This window comes from Dipteris shenzhenensis, chromosome 17 (assembly GCF_047967505.1).
Source record: "Dipteris shenzhenensis isolate YYH24624 ecotype China chromosome 17, Dip_SZ_1.0, whole genome shotgun sequence".
NCBI classification, from domain to species: domain Eukaryota; kingdom Viridiplantae; phylum Streptophyta; class Polypodiopsida; order Gleicheniales; family Dipteridaceae; genus Dipteris; species Dipteris shenzhenensis.
Genome location: NC_141612.1, coordinates 44,214,450 through 44,233,901, shown reverse-complemented (window position 1 = coordinate 44,233,901; position 19,452 = coordinate 44,214,450). Strand labels below are relative to the sequence as shown.

The window sequence follows — 19,452 nt, the reverse complement described above, 5'->3', positions numbered from 1 at the left end:
AGACTCTCTACAAGAAATCACTCTCTTTTTTTTTGCCAAGTTGATGTATGGGATGCATATGAATCAATCTTAACCATACGTATGTATATACATTTATCAATGTATGGGGGGACATACTTAGCGCCAAAATTACATGCAAAATCAAAAGCCGAAATTGTGCAACGACGTACAAAATTTTGACGATGTTTGCTATTCGAAAATGTCCGTCATGTGACCAAAGAAACTAACAAGCTTTGAGCCCATTGTAGTTTGATTCTTCTGCAACTTCTTGCCATCTCATAGTCTTAACTTTGCGGTTACAAAAGGGTGACGAGGATCATGGCAGATAACTCCCGGTTTGATTTAGGAGGATCTTATCCATTGCCACAGTCGGCACTGCACAGAGGAGCTTCCACTTTCATTTCAGTTGGCACCACTACATCCTCACCTCCCTGTTGATCTTCAACACAGTCTAGCTCTCTGGGAGGCTTTACGACTGAAGCTGCTACCCACATTGTGCCCTCTTACCTCACCTATTCCTTTTTCACTCTCTCTTACCAAGGACCGTCTACTATGGTCGATTCATCCGCTTCGACTAGCTCGGTAGGTTTTCTCTCTTTCCTCTTTCGCTTCTACTAAAAGATTTGGCTTTCAAACTTGTACTATTCCTTTCAAAATTCCGCTTGTACAGAGGAATTGGGTCCAGGGCACTACGTACATGAAGTGTCCTTAAATTAACCTGTAATTTGTTCAGCCTTTGAAAGCATTGCATGGTCTTTGATTTGCACGTCGTATCTTGACTTTGGGGAGTTGCTCTGTTTGAGGACCTGCACGTTGCTGTATTATAGACAAACTGGTCAATGCATCTCCTTCTAGAGTGACCTGTGCGTTGACTTCCTCAACTTGTGTCCATACAAAGTGGAGTAGTGCTGTATGTCACAATCTGAGAGACTGTCCCATATGTGTCACAGTGTCCAAGATCTAGATTCAGGCCTATGCAGTCCATCATGGAGGGTCATGTATTGTATCTCCATCATATCCCTCACCATGGTGAGCGCCAATCATGCCTAAGACATGTACCAACCCCATCCTTGGAAAAGCCATTAAGGTGGTACATTGTAACGAAGAAACGAATGAAGTTGATCTTGAGAGGCTGGCTTGTATAAGATTGGAAAAATCTACCTCTGCTTAGGTGGCCGCCTGTGTTCCCTCTGCCATGGTGGTAATAGCCCCTAGTCCCTCTACAATGGTTTGTTACTTTGGTGATGTCTCCTGTAGAGCGAGATAAGGAAGGAGGATGATTGAGGAGAGACAATGATGACAGAGGTGAGCGGAGGAATGGAAGATGAGCTGAGAGAGGGAAACTATATGAATAGGCAATGAGGCAGTCTACATGGGGATGGATTGCGCGGCTGTTTCAGATGCTTTTCCAGGTGCAGTCAGTCAGCCAATCCTGAAGCACCTCATGTGCAATCTTTCTGTCCAGGTATGCTCCCTGCCTATAGTGCCCTTACCCCTTGTCCTCCTTACTTCCATCCTAAACCAATTGGTGTAGGACGGGTTTAGAATGGGTATAGCCACTTTTTCTCCCATCCCTAGACCGTGGCCTCAAGACCCTGGGAGCCAGAATGGGATCCCCTTTTTTAGTGCGTAATAGTTCCCTAATAGGAGATTTTGTCGTATGATGTGACCCCTTTGTGAGCCCTTGTCCAGGGACAGTCAGACACAAGCTATGTAAGTTAGTCTCTCAGCTCTCTTATAAGATCTATCACTCCTAGCTTTCACTCTCTCACTCATGCAGTAACCCTACATTCCGGTGGACAGCACAAGCCTCTCCCTTGCCTTGCAGAAGCGTCCTACATTGTTAGTGTGGACAGCATCAAGGTCTCGGTATTGGTTGGTGTTGCCTCTCAGGTCTTTGGGTCTGCTTTACGTGTGCATAGTGAGCTCTGCAGAAGCGCGTTTTGTGCTCTCTCGAAGAGTGTTCTTTGTATTTCTCAGTTCTCCAAGTATAAAGCAAATTCTCCCCTGATTGGGGGAGGGGGCTCTCAGTATGTACAGGGACCCAATCGGTTGTCGACTCTATTCTCTCTCTACCCTCATCTCCTTTCTCTCTCTATGGTAAAGAAGGCTAATTCCCCGCTAAAGGTTTAAAGAAGGTCTTGTTGTGAATTACACGATTAGATTACCGTTGCATGTTACATTGGTATTAGAGCTTCGGTTTGTATCCAGCTTGACTATCACAAGTGTAGGGTTGTGTTGAGATCCGGAAAGGACACACAATCAAGCGCCATGCAAGGGTCAGGTTAAGGACTCAACCTTGAAGACTTTGAAGAGGAGAAAGACTACCAACAAGATACGCTTCCGCCAAGTGCTCAAGAAGTGATGGCAAATCTTCTAGAGTAGAATCGAGTCCTCCTATAGCAACTCAACTCGAAGAACATTCATCCCAGCTAGAAGAAATCAGAAGATAGTTGCACCAGACAAAACAATGTTTGAAGGTAAAAGAAGCAGAAAATCCGCTAGAAGAAAGAGGAACCACAGATTTCAAAAAACTGCTCTTGTTGATGCGTGAGGAATGCAAAAATGAGGAGGCACTGCGATGCGTAGTGCTCGCCCATGCAGAGAGGCAACAAAAGCTAGACCGAGAGGCGATGCTTCTCCAACATAAACAGATGCTAGCCGCTATGCAGGCAAGTTTGAGCACAACAGCCGTCTCCGCCATAGCTTTGTCATCGACAAAGGTAACACCACTAACTCGGTCCACTCCAAATTTTGTTAAGTATGATGGTAAATGTGGTGACCATTCAGCAATTTTGTAATTTATTCATCAGTTTGTAGCTCATTTTTCATTAGCGCGGATTCAAGATGAGCAATATAAAGTCCACTTGGCAGTCCCTCATCTTACGGGTGAGGTGGTGACTGTTCAATTTGTACATGTCCGTGAGGATGGTCCATGCACCAATGTATGTGTCCACAACTTTCATCTTCTACAAAGGAAAATTTGAACCATCAAGTTTACCTGGTTCTCCAAAGCTTGGAATTGAATATCGAACATCCATGATGAGGATGTGAAAGACTTAGGGAGTTCGTCTGAATCAAACACTGAATCTACTTCTTCCTGAAATGGGGTCGCCTCGTTCGCTAGAGGGGCTCTCTCCCTGAGGGGTATCACAGGAGTCGCTGACAAGGCTCTGAAACCATGTTAGATTTAGGGACTGTTTGGACAGCAACCCTAACTGTGCGGAATAAACTCGAAACACTCACTGTTCTCCCTCGGACACAGTAGCAAACACTCACTGAACTCATGCACATAATACAGCATATAGAGAAGGAATAGTACTCAATGTATTCAATCCACCAAGCTTGGGAAAAACTGCTCTTAAATGAGCTCGAACATCCAGTCAATGGTGCTGGGTAAAATCACAGTTAAGGAAGACTGCTCCGACTGAGTCCTACAGAAGAAAGAATCTGCCACCCTCTATACAATCCACGGGACCTTCAGAGGCTTCAGAGGCTTCAGTTTGCTGAGTTGGGGTGATCCAAAATGGCCACCTATTCATAGGTTATGTAGGGACCTAGAGTCTGCCAAAATAGCCGACCGGTCAGTCTGGAAAACCGACCTGGTCTGCTGCAAAACCCGACCTGTTTTACTGGAACGTCTTCCTGTAGCAGGCGCCTACTGGCTGGCAGTGTACCATACCTGCTGTATTTCCACATGTCATCATGGCTGTTCCAGATGCTTTTCCAGGTGCAGTCATTCTTCCGATCCTGATGCAAACCATGTGTAATCTTTCTGTCCAGGTATACTCCCTACCTATAGTTTTCCTGACCCCATGCTCTGTACCTATAGTGCCCTGACCCCTTGTCCGCCTCATTTGGAGGCCCAGAGGTGTGTCAGCGACACTCCAAGAGATGTGACCTATCAAAAAATAGGGACCGTGTCGATACTTTTCAAGTTAGTGTTAATACATGTATGTACAGGTTTGGTTATATTTTTCAAACCCTGATTGGATCATATGTGCCGAGAGAAGTTTTGTTATGGTTAAAAGCTCTAGAAGCACACTTTTAACATGTCTTTCACTCTGCTCAAGTGATGAAGGTTCTAACGAGTGCCGCTTTTTTGTGTCTAATGAGTACTACTTTTAATGTTGCTACAGGTCAAGACACTAAGGGAGATCGTCCAGTCTCTATGCCAGGCTGCAAATCCTCTTGGTAAAGTGATAGATTATTTAAAGGTTAGGCCCACGATACTTCTACAAAATATTAAATCAGATTTGAATATATACACAATCTAAGCTCTCTGTTTCATGAAAGCCTGGAGGGTGTGTTGAGGGGTCTTGTGTGGATATGTTAGCAAGATAAAATACGTGATAGCAAAGCACATCGTGCACAACATAACTAAAGGCTACTATTTCTACAAAGACTAGCACCTTTCTAGTGAATAAACATGCCTTCGATGAGGGCAAAGTGCCTTGCATGTGGAGTACCCTTCACCAGCATCACTGATGAGTCTTACAACTCTTTTATATTGCTAGACTTGCCAAAAAAACACAATTCCAAGAGAACTACTACTAATCTGAACTCTTTCCAAACTTAGATCAGGCATAGAAGCAGAATATATTGAAATATGCATGAATTATCCAAGCAGACACAGTCTTGACCATGGCTGCAACATTTTTCTAATAATTGTCCTCCCCCAAGAATATCAAAGCTTAGTTTATAGATATTTGCACTATCATTTTTAAAACTTTATCAAAACTGTGATATTGTATGTGTACAAATGTTCTAATCATTGTATTTCAACTCATATCTTGATTTTTTTGCAAAATGTAATAAAGTTGTTCTGTAGGACTCTTCAGCCATTGGCTCTATATTTGAAGAGGGTTTAACATAAAACACTCAAAAGTCTGGTATCAACTTGGGAATTTCATGAAGTCCCAAGAAATCTCATTAGACGTCTAGCAACTGTATCAAAATGTGGTAGAGAAACTGCTTCAAATCCCACTTACTGTTTGGAGAAGCTTACAAAACACAGCTGACAATGTAGTTGCTGAATTATTCTGCTAAGGGCAGAGCCTGCCTGTAAGCCCCATCAGAAGATATTAGGCCTACCTGGGGGAAAAGAAATCCTTTTGGTGTAGCAGAAGCTGCAGGAGGCTGTCTCGGATAAAACCCTGCACATGGCCATTTATAGGCTGCAGGGCCAGTCAGCTAGGAGCAGCTTGGCCAGCAGACCTGGCAGTCGGCCAGATCAGGGGTCTGCCCCTATATTAAGCCCTCCCCCTCACCTCTCATGTCAAGCGGTTCTCCCCCTCACTTCCAGTTCCTCTTGCACTATTGTGCAGTCTGCAGCCATTGGCTGTTCTTCTCCTGCCTACCCTAGCCTATCTAAGCTCTCCCTGAGGCATGTGGAGCTGGAGACTTGGTGCAGTAAAGGTTCCTTATGAGAAACAGAGCCTAGGTGCAGGTGAGCTATTCAGATGAGAATGACTTAAAAGTCAGTGGAATTCACATAGTGAAGGTAGTACCGAGCTTGTAGGAAGGGCTGACTTCTCCCAATAGGTGGGAATCCTACCAGGCTAACAGTAGAGGACTGCTACGGTGTCTTCTGGAAACTGAGTGGTATGGTACAGCATACGAGAGGGAGATGTACTGAGAAGGAGAGAGCCTTGAGAGGAGTTTCTTTTCCTTCCTTTTTTTTTTTGGGAGAAAATTGTGGGGTTTATAATATATCAGAAAAAAAGTCTTGCATCAAGATTTTCACAGATACCTAAAAGATATTTGGGTTTGGATAACTCCCACAAAGTAAAAAAGACTGTGGGTATAACTTAAAGGGGAAAAAACTGTGTTGTTCTTGATAGCATTCCAAACCTCTTGGATTGACAGCAGTCCATAAAAAGATGAGTGAGGTCCTCAAGTGCCCGATTGAATCTGTTACAAATGCCATCACCGAATCCTATTGCAACTTTCTTTCTTTCTTTCTTTCTGCCTGTAGTCCCAACAGCTCTACGTGCAACAAGACTAACCCTATTTCTGGCTAGCTGTAACCGACTGCGCTTCCCTAGCCAATCCCTATCATGAAAAGTAGTTGACCATAAACTGAACCGGAAATGCACAAGTAGCAAAGGGAAGCCAGTCTAGGATATCATTTCAGGAAAATTGCGTTTCAAGATTGGAAAGGAATGGAGGTAAGGGGCTGGACCTGCCAACAGGGCTTCTGATGGGCTGCACTACATATCAACAAGTGCATGCTGAGAAAGCAATTTGTCCACTGCATCCTTTCCGCTGCTACAAGCATATATGTGTTTTGCTCACTGGCTGAGACGCAATATTAAAGTCACCAGACAGAAGTTATTTTGCCTCCAAGGATAGGTTCGCACTTCCTGCCAGACAGCAGCTCTCCTTTGCTATTTTTGTGGGGCATAAAACAAAGCAAAGTCAAAAACCTCCACAAACAGTAAACATTGAACGACAATCCACCTGCCTTGCGGGTTATTGAACACCACGAATGGCTGATATTCATGCTTGACCAGCACCACAACTCCATAAAAGGAATTATCACCTGCATAGAAAATATCATAGCCCACAAAATGGCGTGTGCTGCCAGCAAAACCATGTCGATTATGTTCTTGCAAAGCAACTATGTCAGGCTGCTTCTTATGGATATAAGCACAGATGATTTTCCATTTATTCAAGTCACACATTCTCTGTACATTGTAGGTTAGGCATCGTATTTATGACTGCATATTTACAGATTTACAAGTATGTACATGCTGTACAATGCCACAACATGTCAACTCTGCATATCCATCTCAGGATCAGCCACATGATCCTGAGAGCATGGCAATAAAAGAGCTACATCATCTTCTGGAAAAAAGGTGCGACTAGCAGTAACTGCATCCCAAGTAATACCCATCCCAGAATTTTCAGCAGATGTATGGCCATTTGAGGATGCCTTAGTCCATGAAATCAATGGGATCCTTGGAGTGCTTCTATCCTTGGTGAATGATGCTAGGCTCCGAAAGACCCTCTATAATGGTGAAGGTATCCTGTCACTGAAACAGGCGAATGCTCATGGAACCATGTAATCCCTAAAATCATATCGCAACCAAGCAAAGGTGTAATCAGAAAATCCCGCTGAAATGAGGTCTTTTGAGCTGAAAATGAGAATTGAGTGGCCTTGTGGATGATTTGTGTGTGTAAACTGGGCGTGAACTTGCGAGCTAACGAGGTATGTGATTGTAGCCCAACTTCTTGGCCAGCTATAGGGAGATGGCATCTTTGGGACTTCCCATAAAAAGGCACAATAAAATTGCTGCCCTTTAGCTGTACCATAAGCCCTGATAAGAGCCTTATTTGGTGTTTGAGGTCGCCCTCCTTCTCACCTTCAAACACCACTGAAGGTGTTGGGTTCAATTAAGCAAGACTGCTTTTGTAGCTGAAGTCAGAGGAGCTGGAGCGGCGACCGCAAAAGCGACGCTCAAAGCGAGTGATGTGGTAGCCTTCTTGCCAACCACTTTGGACAATTCTTCTTCTTGTGTCTAGCTATTTGATGGCAAAAGAACAATTGTTTTCGCATTGGTACCGTTTCTGTTTGACGGGTTGTAGGTAACCTCTTGTAATGCTCTCCTTTGCTTTCTCTTTTGGGGTCTTCTTAGATATTGGACCTGCTTGGGCTTTCCCCATTCAGCAATTCTGAGCGAGGGTCAATGCCTGCTCATAGGTAAGCAGGTCGAAAGTCTGTATTGGGAAACGGACGTTGGAGTCCAGACCTCTGATGAATTGCTTTAGCTTATTGTCTTCGGACACTCCCTCTTGCTGTGCCAATGTGATGACCTTGTTACTAGGACAACACAGGCGAGCCATTCTAGGATAGACGAGAAACTCATCTTGTAGGCTAAGCATATATGGATAGGCAAAAAACGTGACTTAAGATCTGGCACAAATGTATTTCTAATCAAATTAGTTACTTTGTGACAGGGTCAATATGGCTACTGGCCCAATTTGCCACCAAGTAACTGCCTTAACGGTGAGATGAGGGGCTGCAAGTGGATTTTATCTTGCTCATCCTGAATTCGTGCAAGAGAGAAATGTGCGATCAATTGATGAACGAACTGTAGCTGAGTGATCACACTTACTGTCGTACTTTGTGAATTTCAGAGTGGATCCGGTGAGTGGAGTGACCTTGGCTGGTGTAGAGGCTGGTGGTGTGGAAGCTGACACGTGCAAGCTAGCTTGCACGATGGCTAACATGCCTTCTTATTCCTTTCACATCAGCAAGAGGAGTTTTTTCAAATCTGAGACATCCCTGGATTTTTGAGAATTTTCGGCCTCCTTTTTCCCCAATTGCTGCTTAGTTTGGTCCAGCTGTCTTTTGCTTTCTTCCTGCTGCCATTAATTTTCTTCTAGCTGGGTCAAGAGGAGTCAATTATGCTTCTCCATCATCTCTTGAGTGCTTGGTAGAAGCGTACTTTTCTAGTGGTCTTTGTCTTCTTGGAAGTTTCTCTGCTTTCCTAATCATGGTGCTTGGATGTGTGATCTTTCCTTATGTCAACATAACCATGCACTCGCGGTAGTAAAGCTGGATCACACACCGAAGCTCCGATATCAATGTAACATGCAATGGTTAATGATCGTGTGTAATCTTAGCTAGACCTTCTTTAACCCTTTAGTTGTCTTCAGTTATGCACCACAGACAGGGGAGAGAGAGACAAGGGTAAAGAGAGAAGCAAGTCGACAAATGATTGGGTCCCTATACCCACATAGCAACTCTGAAGAGACACTGCGAACACTAGAATAGACCCAAAGACCTAAGAAGCAGCACCGAACAATGACCAAGACCTCAATGCTGTCCACACCATCGATGTAGACCACCATGCAAGCCTAGTGATGAGGCTAGTGCTGTTCACGGGCATGCAGAGTTACTGCGCGAGTGAGAGAGCTGAACTGGGATGTGAATGGACTGAGAGAGCTGGGAGAGATGAACTGAGATGAAGTGCTGAACTGTAAACTGAAATATATTTGCTGGAACAGACTGCCAAACCTTAAGCTTGCTGCTGTCCAAACTCTGCTGAGATGCTGCATGGAGATCAGTCCTTGAATTGCGATCCGATGGGGGTGCTGTAGGGCTGATTCTGGACCTGGATTGGCATGGCAAAAGGGGCTGGAGCCTGGGAAAGGCTGGAACTGAAAAGAAGGGGCTGGAAAACCCCTTTTATAGACTGCTAGGGGGCCGACTTACTGCTTGACCTGCAGCCCCTGGATTGACAAGTGGGGTCAAATGACCTGACCTGGTCAGCTCAAGGGCGACCCAGCTGTATTCACTTGGCTGCTGGAAGGCCCTCAAATGGAAGCAAAAGGCTGGCCATATGACTTAAACTAGCCCTAACTGTTCCTAACTAAACTGGGCTGACTTCCAACTAACCTAACTAGTTCTCCAATAGGTACCAGAGGACTTTGACTGACCCTGGCTCGGAGACTGATGTATGTAGCTCGTGCCTGACTCGTGCCCGGACTGGGGCTTACAATGGGGCCATGGCATACAACAAAAAACCTACTGTAGGGGTCTATTGATGTACAATATGTACTTGATGGTGAGTCGAGTGTGTCACAATGCACCCTAGTGCAGGGGTGCATGTGACATTAGCAACACATTTACTCGTGGACAGAATTTATTGTTCCCTAGAAATTTGTTTGAAGTGGGAGGCCACAACCTCCTCCTCAAAATTAACGACTCGGCCCTACATCTTTAGCTCTGTTATGTTTTCTGCATGGTTTTCTTTCTAATAATCCTGAACATGTCCTCATTTGCTCTATCTTCTTTTCCTGGCCACCACCCTCTTATATAGATATTCTGTTGCTGAATCATGATGGACTGTTCCTTCTTAACATGTTCCTTTATCAATCGTAGTCTTGATTGTCCCTCTTCAGAGCAGTCCAAGGTCAAAACCTTAAACTGATCCTCTAGAACCTGTCTCCTCTTATATAGATATTCTGTTCCTGCATCATGATGGACTATTCCTTCTTAACATGTTCCTTTATCAATCTTAGTCTTGATTGTCCCTCTTCAGAGAAGTCCAAGGTCAAAACCTTAAGTTGATCTTCTAGAACCTGTCTTCTCTTTGCTCTAGAAAGAGCCGCCCTTTTGTGTTCTTTTAATGCATTGTCCCAAATCCCCTTTATCTTGATCTAAACGTCCTAGGGAAAGGGATTGGCTTTAAACCAAGATTTCCTGGAACAAGATATGGCCAGAGAACAGGAGAGACGAAAGAGCCTTAAAATTACACAACACGGACCTGCGACGTAGAGCCTTCTGTTGGAATATGATGGTCATCTCTTCACTTGTGAGCTCCCATATGAGGAGGACATTGGGGAGGATGACTTACTGTATATGATGGGGGGGGGGCGGGGGAGAGAGAGAGGGGAGGTTTAGGGATTCCATGTGGGCCGCAGTTGGCTGCCACATGGGCAGCACATAGATCTTGTATTGAATTTAGGGCAACCACATGGGCCACTCATGCCAGCAGCAATGGCTGGCCGATGGGCACAAGGCTGCTTCAGTACACAGCAAGAAAGAAGCCACCTGAACTGGTACAAAAGGTACAGTGGGAGAGCCTGGAGCAGGTCGGCTGACATGCAGGTCCATGGCAGATCTGCGACAGCATATACAGGTCATAATGCAGCAGATATACAAACCTGCCAGGTGGGCAGCAAGGCCAGCAACAGAAGCAGCCAACAAGGGCTGCCTAGGGCAGGCCTTATAGGCAGGCAAAGAAGCAATAGACTGATGGTATAGACCGGTCTGTGGTCAGCAGTAGGAGGGGTCGGGGTTGGTGACAGACTGGTCGGCCAGTCTGCCCTATCGGTTGGCTATTTCATGGGCAGTTCCAGCCTGATAAGAAGGCCCCCTTGGGGGAGCATTCTTCAGTTCAGTCTTTGGGCATTTCATCCTCTTCCTTGGTGTAGACGAGCAGATTGTTGGCAAAGGAGAGTGCTTGTATGCAGCAGAAGAGGTTCTCACAGCAGTCATTCTGCAGGAGTCGCTAGACAGTCAAGAAGCACATGCAGGGGCAGACCTACCCACTGTAGAAGAGCCGGATTGCAGTGTACAGGAAGAGAAGTAGAAAACTCATTAGAGGAGCCACAAAAGTCCTTTGAGGACATGTGTTGATCTAGAAGAAGTCTACAACAATTACATCAGCAAACAGGGGCTGTTCTTGGTGGCTTATCTCAGCGTCTGTTTGCTGATGGTGTTGTCACAGTTTCGGCTATATTTTGTACTTATAAATCACCTCTATTTATGAATTTGTTTGGTTGAATATCGGTGTGTATTCTCTCCATATCTGAATTGTTCTCTCTATAGGCCGAGGGGAAACAAAGTACCAAAATCCTGCAAGGGTAAACCCCAGTTTTCCCTGAGTAGAAAGCCATTTTTTGCAAAGAGGGGAAATGTTTCAGGTGTGGGAAGGAAGGGCCTGTGGCTGCCCAGCGCCCCGAAAAACCCTCAGGTCCAAGGGAGCAGAGAAAGCCACCAGGACAGCAAAACTTGATGGTTGGAGGAATTCCAGACATTTTGGGTTGAGTGACAAACCTAGAGGAAAGAGAGTTGCTGCTATCTTGGGGCAAGATTAGGAACCAATTTGGGTAAGAGATTGGCATTTTTTCTAATAGATTCTTGTACTTGCTGCTTGCGGGAGCAGGGTTTATCCCGGGACTACAGATAACTTAATCTCAGAGGATTTAGACCTGAGGCTAGGGATTAAGACGGAGGAGTTGGGCAGGGCTCTGGATGCTGACCAGATGTGTGGGAAACCTGTGCTAGTTACTCCCCTGATAGGGAAGCTCCGTCTTCATGTACAAGAGTGAGTTGGCATTCGAGTTTTCATTGTAAAATCTCAAGGCCTTTCTTTATTCCGCTTTGCCGCTTTTGTTAGGGTTGGCTGGAGCAAGCAATCTTTTCTCACGTTCGAAGAGCTGGGTCCACTATTGCTTCTAGAAGAAGCCGAGATGAAGCTATATGACAAAAGTGACGATGGTGACGAGAAGGCTTTCATAGCCAAAAGCAAGATTGGCAAAGCAAAGCTGTTGAAAATGAAGGATGCCAAGAATGACGGAGGGGGACTCTTTTGATGATGAAAACAAGAAGTGGAAGAACCATCTGACACGGCATCTGCCAATATGGTAACCGAGGAATTCTTTTTAGTGACAATGTTATGTTGCATTGAGATAGAGTATGCAGACCTAGGGGTGATGGTGTTCATAGCAGGCATAGAACAATAGTGCACAGATTGAGCCTACGTGGTGGAGGATGGAGGTTGCTCAGTCATGGGATCTAAGTACCGGTCGAGTACCACCTGCAGAAATGGGGGAACACACCTGGAGATGGAGCTTGATGTAGCAAGAGCTCACCGGGGGGACCATGACTAAAAGGTTACATAGAGGCATGGAAGACCATGGTACTTTTGGGAGGTACTTGGCTTGCTCTGATGGCAAGCATCACTAGACTGAAGTTCGACTGTATGTGTTTTCATTATGTTTTCTAGAGATTTGAGTAGATTGGTTTGGGACCGGTGTTTGTATAGGTGCTATTAGTTGGTTTGAGAGTGGAGTGTGAAAGCCTTCCACACAAAGAAAGGGAACTCTCTCGATGCCTATTGCAAGATTATTCTTGAGATTAGCGACAAAGACTTTGACAAGTTTGAGTTGCTAATCAATGAGGCTTCTCCAAGCAAGCCCAATTCTTGATGCTAGAAAGACTAGATGATGATCCTGTCAAAGCCTTTATGGTGTATGAAGACAAGGGATCTTGCAAATCAAGGAAAGATGATATTACCCATGGAAGACTACTAGGTGATAGACTCACCCTAGAGTTGGTTGGAGGGATTCCTACAAGTGGGCATCAACGTGGACCATCCACAAGGATCTCACTCTTCAAGGAATCAAGAACCATGATGCGGATGGTGCCGATTTTATGTCGGGTTGAAACAAACCCAAGATCTCTAGTACCTTAGTACAGGGTTTGGTTGGTTTCATGTTGGCAACAGATTGGCTACCACATGGACAACAGACAGCCCCTTTGGTGAGCAAACAGTGCAAGGAAATGATTATGCCATGTGAATAACATGGGTTATATATGATGCTTTGTCCTTTGAGGGGAGGTGGTGAATCTCATAAAGGAGGTAAGTGAAGCAGTGCAGTCACATACAACTATCCTAGTTGTTAATCAAAATAACATACACTATATCCTTGATGTTCCCCCATGCAATTGAGACCCTTTTTGGTTGAGGAAGGACGAGGCATTGGGCATTCTGCTCGATTTTGATGGTAATCAAATCTAAACATGGTCATAGGTGGTTAGAATACTTGTTCCTCCATGGTTTGAGGGAGGACAAGGCGTTGATCGTAGGAACAAGAAATAGTATTAGTTTCTCACTATGACATTGGCAACATTGAAGGATGTAGACGACTCAACCTAAAACTTGCTACCAATACACCTCACAACAAGAAGGTTTGACATTTTGCATAGGGTAGGATCAAAACAAGAGGTCTATGTACATTGGAGGCGATGTATGTAACAAGAATACGCGGCGGTATGCGACTGGGTGCCCCATTGTGTCCAAGAATGGCTATAAGTGGTGTGTTAATGTTTTTTTTTGGGGGGGGGGATGGGGCTAAAATAGGCAATACCATCTCTTGGGCTGAATGGTATTTAAATGTCATAAGAGATGCTAAAAATGGCTCAATCCAGTCTTCAAGAGCCTTGCTACTCTGCAGCCTGCCCGTAAAATGCATGCTAAAGACTAAATAGACCTTGATCTTATTCAAACGGGGGTGAAGTAATGACCTTCGACAACGATGAGTACCAACCTTGTACATCATCTCATCCCACCAATTACAATGAGTTATCAAAGGATTTAAACAAATATAAGATCTCTTTGATCTTTTGGAGAGAATATCTGAGAGAAGTGGAGCCCAATAATCCCCTGGGCAAAGTTGAAACGGTTGAATATTAACTTCTTGCAAACTACAAAATTCTAATGTAACTATCTATATACTTGATCCCTCTTAGAGGAGAAGAACTTGATCCTATTTTCCATCTTTAATATATTTCTAGTGCACAAATGTCACGTTATACTCAATTCTCCAAAGAGCTATATATTGCAATTTTTTATCATCATGGTCAGGAGGATGCTGAAACAATGATAAAGGAGATCCAATTTTGGGTTAAAGAACAAAAGCTACATGAGAGCCAGTTAGAAGAAGAAAAAAGGTAATCTCTGGAAGAATATGCCTAGCAAGATTTTGAAATAAAGGTTTTAGGAAAGATGTAAACGTTAATGGAATGGAATGTTATTCTCTTGTAGGATATCAGAAGCTATGTTACAGGATGAGGCTGGCCAATTGATGGAGCTTGAAGAAGAGATTAACTATCAGCGACGACGGATTTTCTCTTTAAAAGCAGAGGTACCCTTGTTTATCACTCATCGGCACATTTTGAAGAAGTATTTGCATGCAACATTCCCTAATGTGCACCGATTTTTACCAAAGATGAACTTTCCTCTTGGATTAGCGTTCACAATGAAGCGTTACTTAATATATCATTTTCCTAAATTCTATAGAGGCTCCAATGTATATAACATTCCTTTGACAAAATTTTGACAGAATATAACAAAATTGATTTGCTATGCTGACACAGATATTGCGTAATGATGATACTATCATGAAATTTTTAAGGATGCTAACTGAACCAAGCAATGATCAGAGTTTCGAGCAATTTCTCAACAAAGATGAAAATATGACTTACTAGAGTTGTCAAAGAAAATTTTCTTATTTTGTTCACTCAATTTTAAGAACTGAAGATCTTTGCTATTTTGTTGTAACTTTTTGAGAATTGTGAACTAAACAACATTCTTGAGCTAATGTTTCTTCTTTTTAACACTTTGATCGCTTTTCATTTCTATGGCACACATAGCAAGTCATTTGACTAGCATAAAAGATTGAGATGAGAACCTTGAAAGATGAAAAAGAATATAATCTTGGAGCTCATACCCAAGGTAAACTAACATCTGAACACAAAACATGACAAGCACATGTGCATTATGACTGGAGTGTTCTCGTTGAAACCTGACACTAATAACTTTGGAACGCACGTTGCTTATGTATTTTGACATACTCCCTAATGAGATTTGAAGATTTTTAGGTGCTCGTATGGTTATAGTCTAGCAAAAGATGCAACACTTTATTGCTTGTATTGTAAACACTCCATCTTGAAAGAAATTGGTGGAAATAGGGGCTCTTTGTATCATGATCAAGAAATGAGATTTGATTTTCCCAAGCATCCTTGAAAGAGCTCACATTTGGCGCACGATTTGGATTAAAATGTCGTACTTATATGAGCAATGAAGCCTAAAGAATGGCCATGTGCTTACTTGCAAAATTATAGGACTTGCTTCCAAGTGTGGGCTTAAATGTTTTCATATGAGTCTAAATAAGGACACAATAATTGGATAGGTATGTAAGAATTTGCTAACAAGGTATCCATGGGAGATGCAGAGGTAAGGCGGTTTTTTCAAACGACTTCATAAAAGTTATTATAACACCTTGGATTGGGAATACCAATCATGTGATTGCACTGCAAGTCAGGTTTATGAGTTTGAAATCGCTTTGAAGGGAGCTAATGTGTATTATTCATAAATTTGAAAGGTCAAAGCACTTGGGTGATAAGCTCCTAGAGCATAGTTGAATGCCCTAAGGTTGTAGAGGAGTATTCTCGCATATGTTGAAAGGAGGCAAATTTGGCCTTTTTGCACCAATTGCAATGACACATTCAACTTCCATTACATTGGTTGTGTGAGGACACCTCTAGCTACCACTCACTATGACTATTAAAAGGAGATGAGTGAGGAAGGCGGGGGGGAAGGAAGAGGTGGGAGGGGGAAGGGGAGGGATTGAGGAAGGACTAAGGTAGGAGAAGAGTAGAGTAGTGAAGCTGGAGAGGAAGGGAGGAGGGGGGGGGAGGAGTAGGGAGTGTGGAGAGAATATGAGGGAAGGGAGGACAAGGGGGGGAGGTGTTGCATGCATAACAAGGGAAGGGGGTGTGAGTGGGTGCGGAGGGGGAGGTGAAGATGGGAGGGGAGAAGGAGAGGGTGGGAGGGGAGCAAGGGGTAAAGAGTGTAGGAAGGAGAGGGAGCATTGCTCACAGAACGCCTAGAGCTGTAAAAGCTAAAATTAAGACACAAAGCTCTAGCAAATGGAACAAATTACTAGAAAACCTTGTGCTTTTTAAAGCTAAACTTTAATGTCACATGGGAAGGAAAATGCATGCACCATACCCTTGGGGATCAATTGATTAATTTTCAAGGGTGAATAACCAAAACTTGGACATTAATATTGATTAGAAAGGACACTTTTACTATCTTAGTTTAAGCTAGATCTAGGCAACGATGAGGTACTTTTAGAAATTTAGAGAAAGAAATAATATGAAGTTAATGTTACAATTATAGACAATAGTAAAGATCAATGAGAATGATAAAAAAACACAATATGTAGTCATTTTGAAGTCAAATATCAAAGAAAAAATTAGCATGTTCCATCCACACTTAAGTCTACCATCTCACTACAATGCACTATTAAAGAATGAAGAATATTCCAAAAGAAGGTAGAGGTCCAAAAAGTTTGTAATTTTTACAAACCTAATTTTGGCTTTGGTAAGAAAAATATAAACGCTATGAATAAACATAATATTCAAGATTCCAAGAAGATAGTGACTATGTTGTAACATGTTATATAGCAATCAACTAATGAAAAAAAAGATAAATACTATGAATAATAAAATAGTGAAGATTCCAAAAGGGTAGTGACCATGTTGTAACATGTTATATCACAATAAACTAACATTAAAAAATAAGAGACCAATTTCAAAGTTCCACATGGTCAAGGATGAATCAACCAATCAAGAGGGTAACACAAGAGTGGATGTGTTTGGTGGTGGAGGCAAGTATAATGTTCATACTCTTATAAAAATGATGTTGTATTAATGTGAAAGAACATGTTGTTATGCATGAAAATAGTAGTATACATGACGTTATTTTTGGAAAGGGCATTGAAATAGTTGAACTTAAACTCCATACCCTCACAGTATAAAGTAAAGGTTGATTTTATCAAGCCAAATAGAACAATATAGAGATGTCAAAATTTTAGATATATCAATGAAACGTTATGAGCATAGATTGGATTCTTATCGATGCCCTTATATGGAGTTGATATTAGTTTGAGTATGCTTAAAGACACCAATCCTAAAATAAATAATATTCCCATCAATGTGAACTATGAAGGATGAGTAAGAACTATTTTTAAAGAGTCAAATGAAAGAGTAACTAGTCCTTTGTTGAATCATACTCAAGTCAAGGGAGTAATACCTTCTTGACATGGTGAATACAACCACAACAACAAATCTTATGACTAAACCCACTCACAAAAAGTTCATTTCTAAAAAATTTATTTCCTTTCTAGAAGAGTTTCCACTTGGATTAGGCATGATGATCATAGATCACTAGGAAAAATTGTATCATGGTCAAAGCATCATATAAGTAAACATGATTGAACAAAAAGAGCTACAGAGACAAATAGAAGAATTATCAAAAAGAGGATTGATATGAATTAGTAGTGTTCTCTATATGGAGCACCCATTCTTTGGTCTAGAAAAAAGAATTTTTTTTATTACATGTGCATTAACCATACTTATCATATGGAGCAACCATTCTTTCGTTCAAAAAAAGAATGTTACTTATCATATATGCATTGAACATACTACACTAAATAAAATTATGATGAGGAACAATACTTATCTTATGTGCATTGAAAATATTACACTCAATTTCTATAGTCAATGATGTATTGGATATATTAAGAATGGATGTATTGGATATGTTAAGAACGGCAAGGTAAAAAGATGCACTGGAATGAGATCAAAAGGCTATTGTGAGCCTTCTTATGGGTGGAAGTGGATAACAAGAGGCGAATGCACTATATCCCATGGGAGCTGATGAAGTTGTCGAAACAACATGGTGGTTTGGGTCTTCTTGATGTAGGCATCAAAAGTGCACCCTAACAAGCAAATGGTTACCCAAGCTCTTCACATAAAATATCCCCTGGGTAAAGATGCAGAAATACTTTACTTTTTTTATATATGGACTAAGCTAGAGAATAATTGGAACCATATATCAAACTACTCATGTAATGATCACTACCCTTGTATGAAAAAAAGAGATGTGACTTCTATTTTTAGGTTAGAGTAAGGAAATTTTTTTAGCCAACCATAAGAAAGGATGTGGTAGATTTGCTACAGAGTGCATCAGTTGTCAAAAAGTTAAAAGATACAAGGGGAAGTCTCTAGGACTAATAATGCATTTATCTATTCTTTTTAAATCTTGGAACCAGATATTGATGGACTTTGTTACAAGAGTACCCACTAAAGTAGGCCAAAATGATAAGAATTGGACCATATTGGAGAACTTTAGTAAGGATACTTTATTCCTTGTAAAGAGACTCTATCAACTCGGTAAATTGCTCACATGTTCATCAGGAAATTTTGTACATCATGGGCCATGGCTTGACAAAATAATAGTGCTTAACCAAGACTCTAAATTTTTTAGTAAGTTTGGACATCATTATTTCAAAATCTAGGCACTAAGTTAAATGTTTATGCAAAATTTTGTCCAAAATTTCATGAACAATAGTAGTAATTAAAAGTTCTATTCTAGAAAGTTTTAGCTTATTAAGAAGTTAACCAAAAATTGGAACAAGTATATTCATCTCTTATAGTTTACACATCATTCGAGAGCTAGAAGGGCACATTTTAAAATAATCTAAGGGAATGTTTTAGCCTTTCCGAAACAAGTATATTGAGCAAGCTACTAAGAAATGGAAACATAAGGTTTTACAAAAGGTGATTTTATATTGAGAAGACAAGGCTAAAGAGTGTTGATGAGTGGCATGTTGTAAACATGGCTCCAAGATTCTATGGAACATTACTGTTATTTGAAAGATCAATTATTTTTTGCTCATAGACTTAGATCAGTGGAAAATACGTAATGCATTATATGTCAAGAAAGGTGATGCTTGTGTAACACCTTTAAGCAAGCAAGAAATTCTTTAAAAATATAATTGTTGGAAAAAAAGGTGTCCTGTGCATAGCACCTTGGTGGAAGAAACCTTAGGGACAAAAAGTTTTTTGGCTTTTAAAATTAAAAAGTGAAAATTTTAAGTGATTTGGAAAAAAGGTCTTGCGTGTGTAACACCTTGGAAGAAGCATGAGAAAAAACAAATGGTAGCTTTTTGAAAATTCTTCATAAATGTGATTTTTACTACAACACCTTTGAGGGAATTCACCTATTGCATGATTTTGGAAAGTTTAAAAAAGTTGCAACAAGTTTGAGGTCAAAGAATTCACTTAGTGCATGAATTCTTTTT

The 19,452-nt window shown here is 41.8% G+C and overlaps 1 protein-coding gene across 1 annotated transcript; it reads left to right on the top strand.

Moving 5' to 3' along the window:
- Positions 1-252: 252 nt before the first annotated feature.
- On the top strand, positions 253-14,788 carry LOC147892168 (uncharacterized). Its single transcript, XM_087388582.1, has 5 exons — positions 253-582; positions 4,140-4,217; positions 14,166-14,251; positions 14,346-14,445; positions 14,678-14,788. Exons 1-5 carry the CDS (start codon positions 553-555, stop codon positions 14,786-14,788), a joined length of 405 nt encoding a protein of 134 aa, XP_087244708.1. The 5' UTR covers positions 253-552.
- The last annotated feature ends 4,664 nt before the right edge of the window (positions 14,789-19,452 follow it).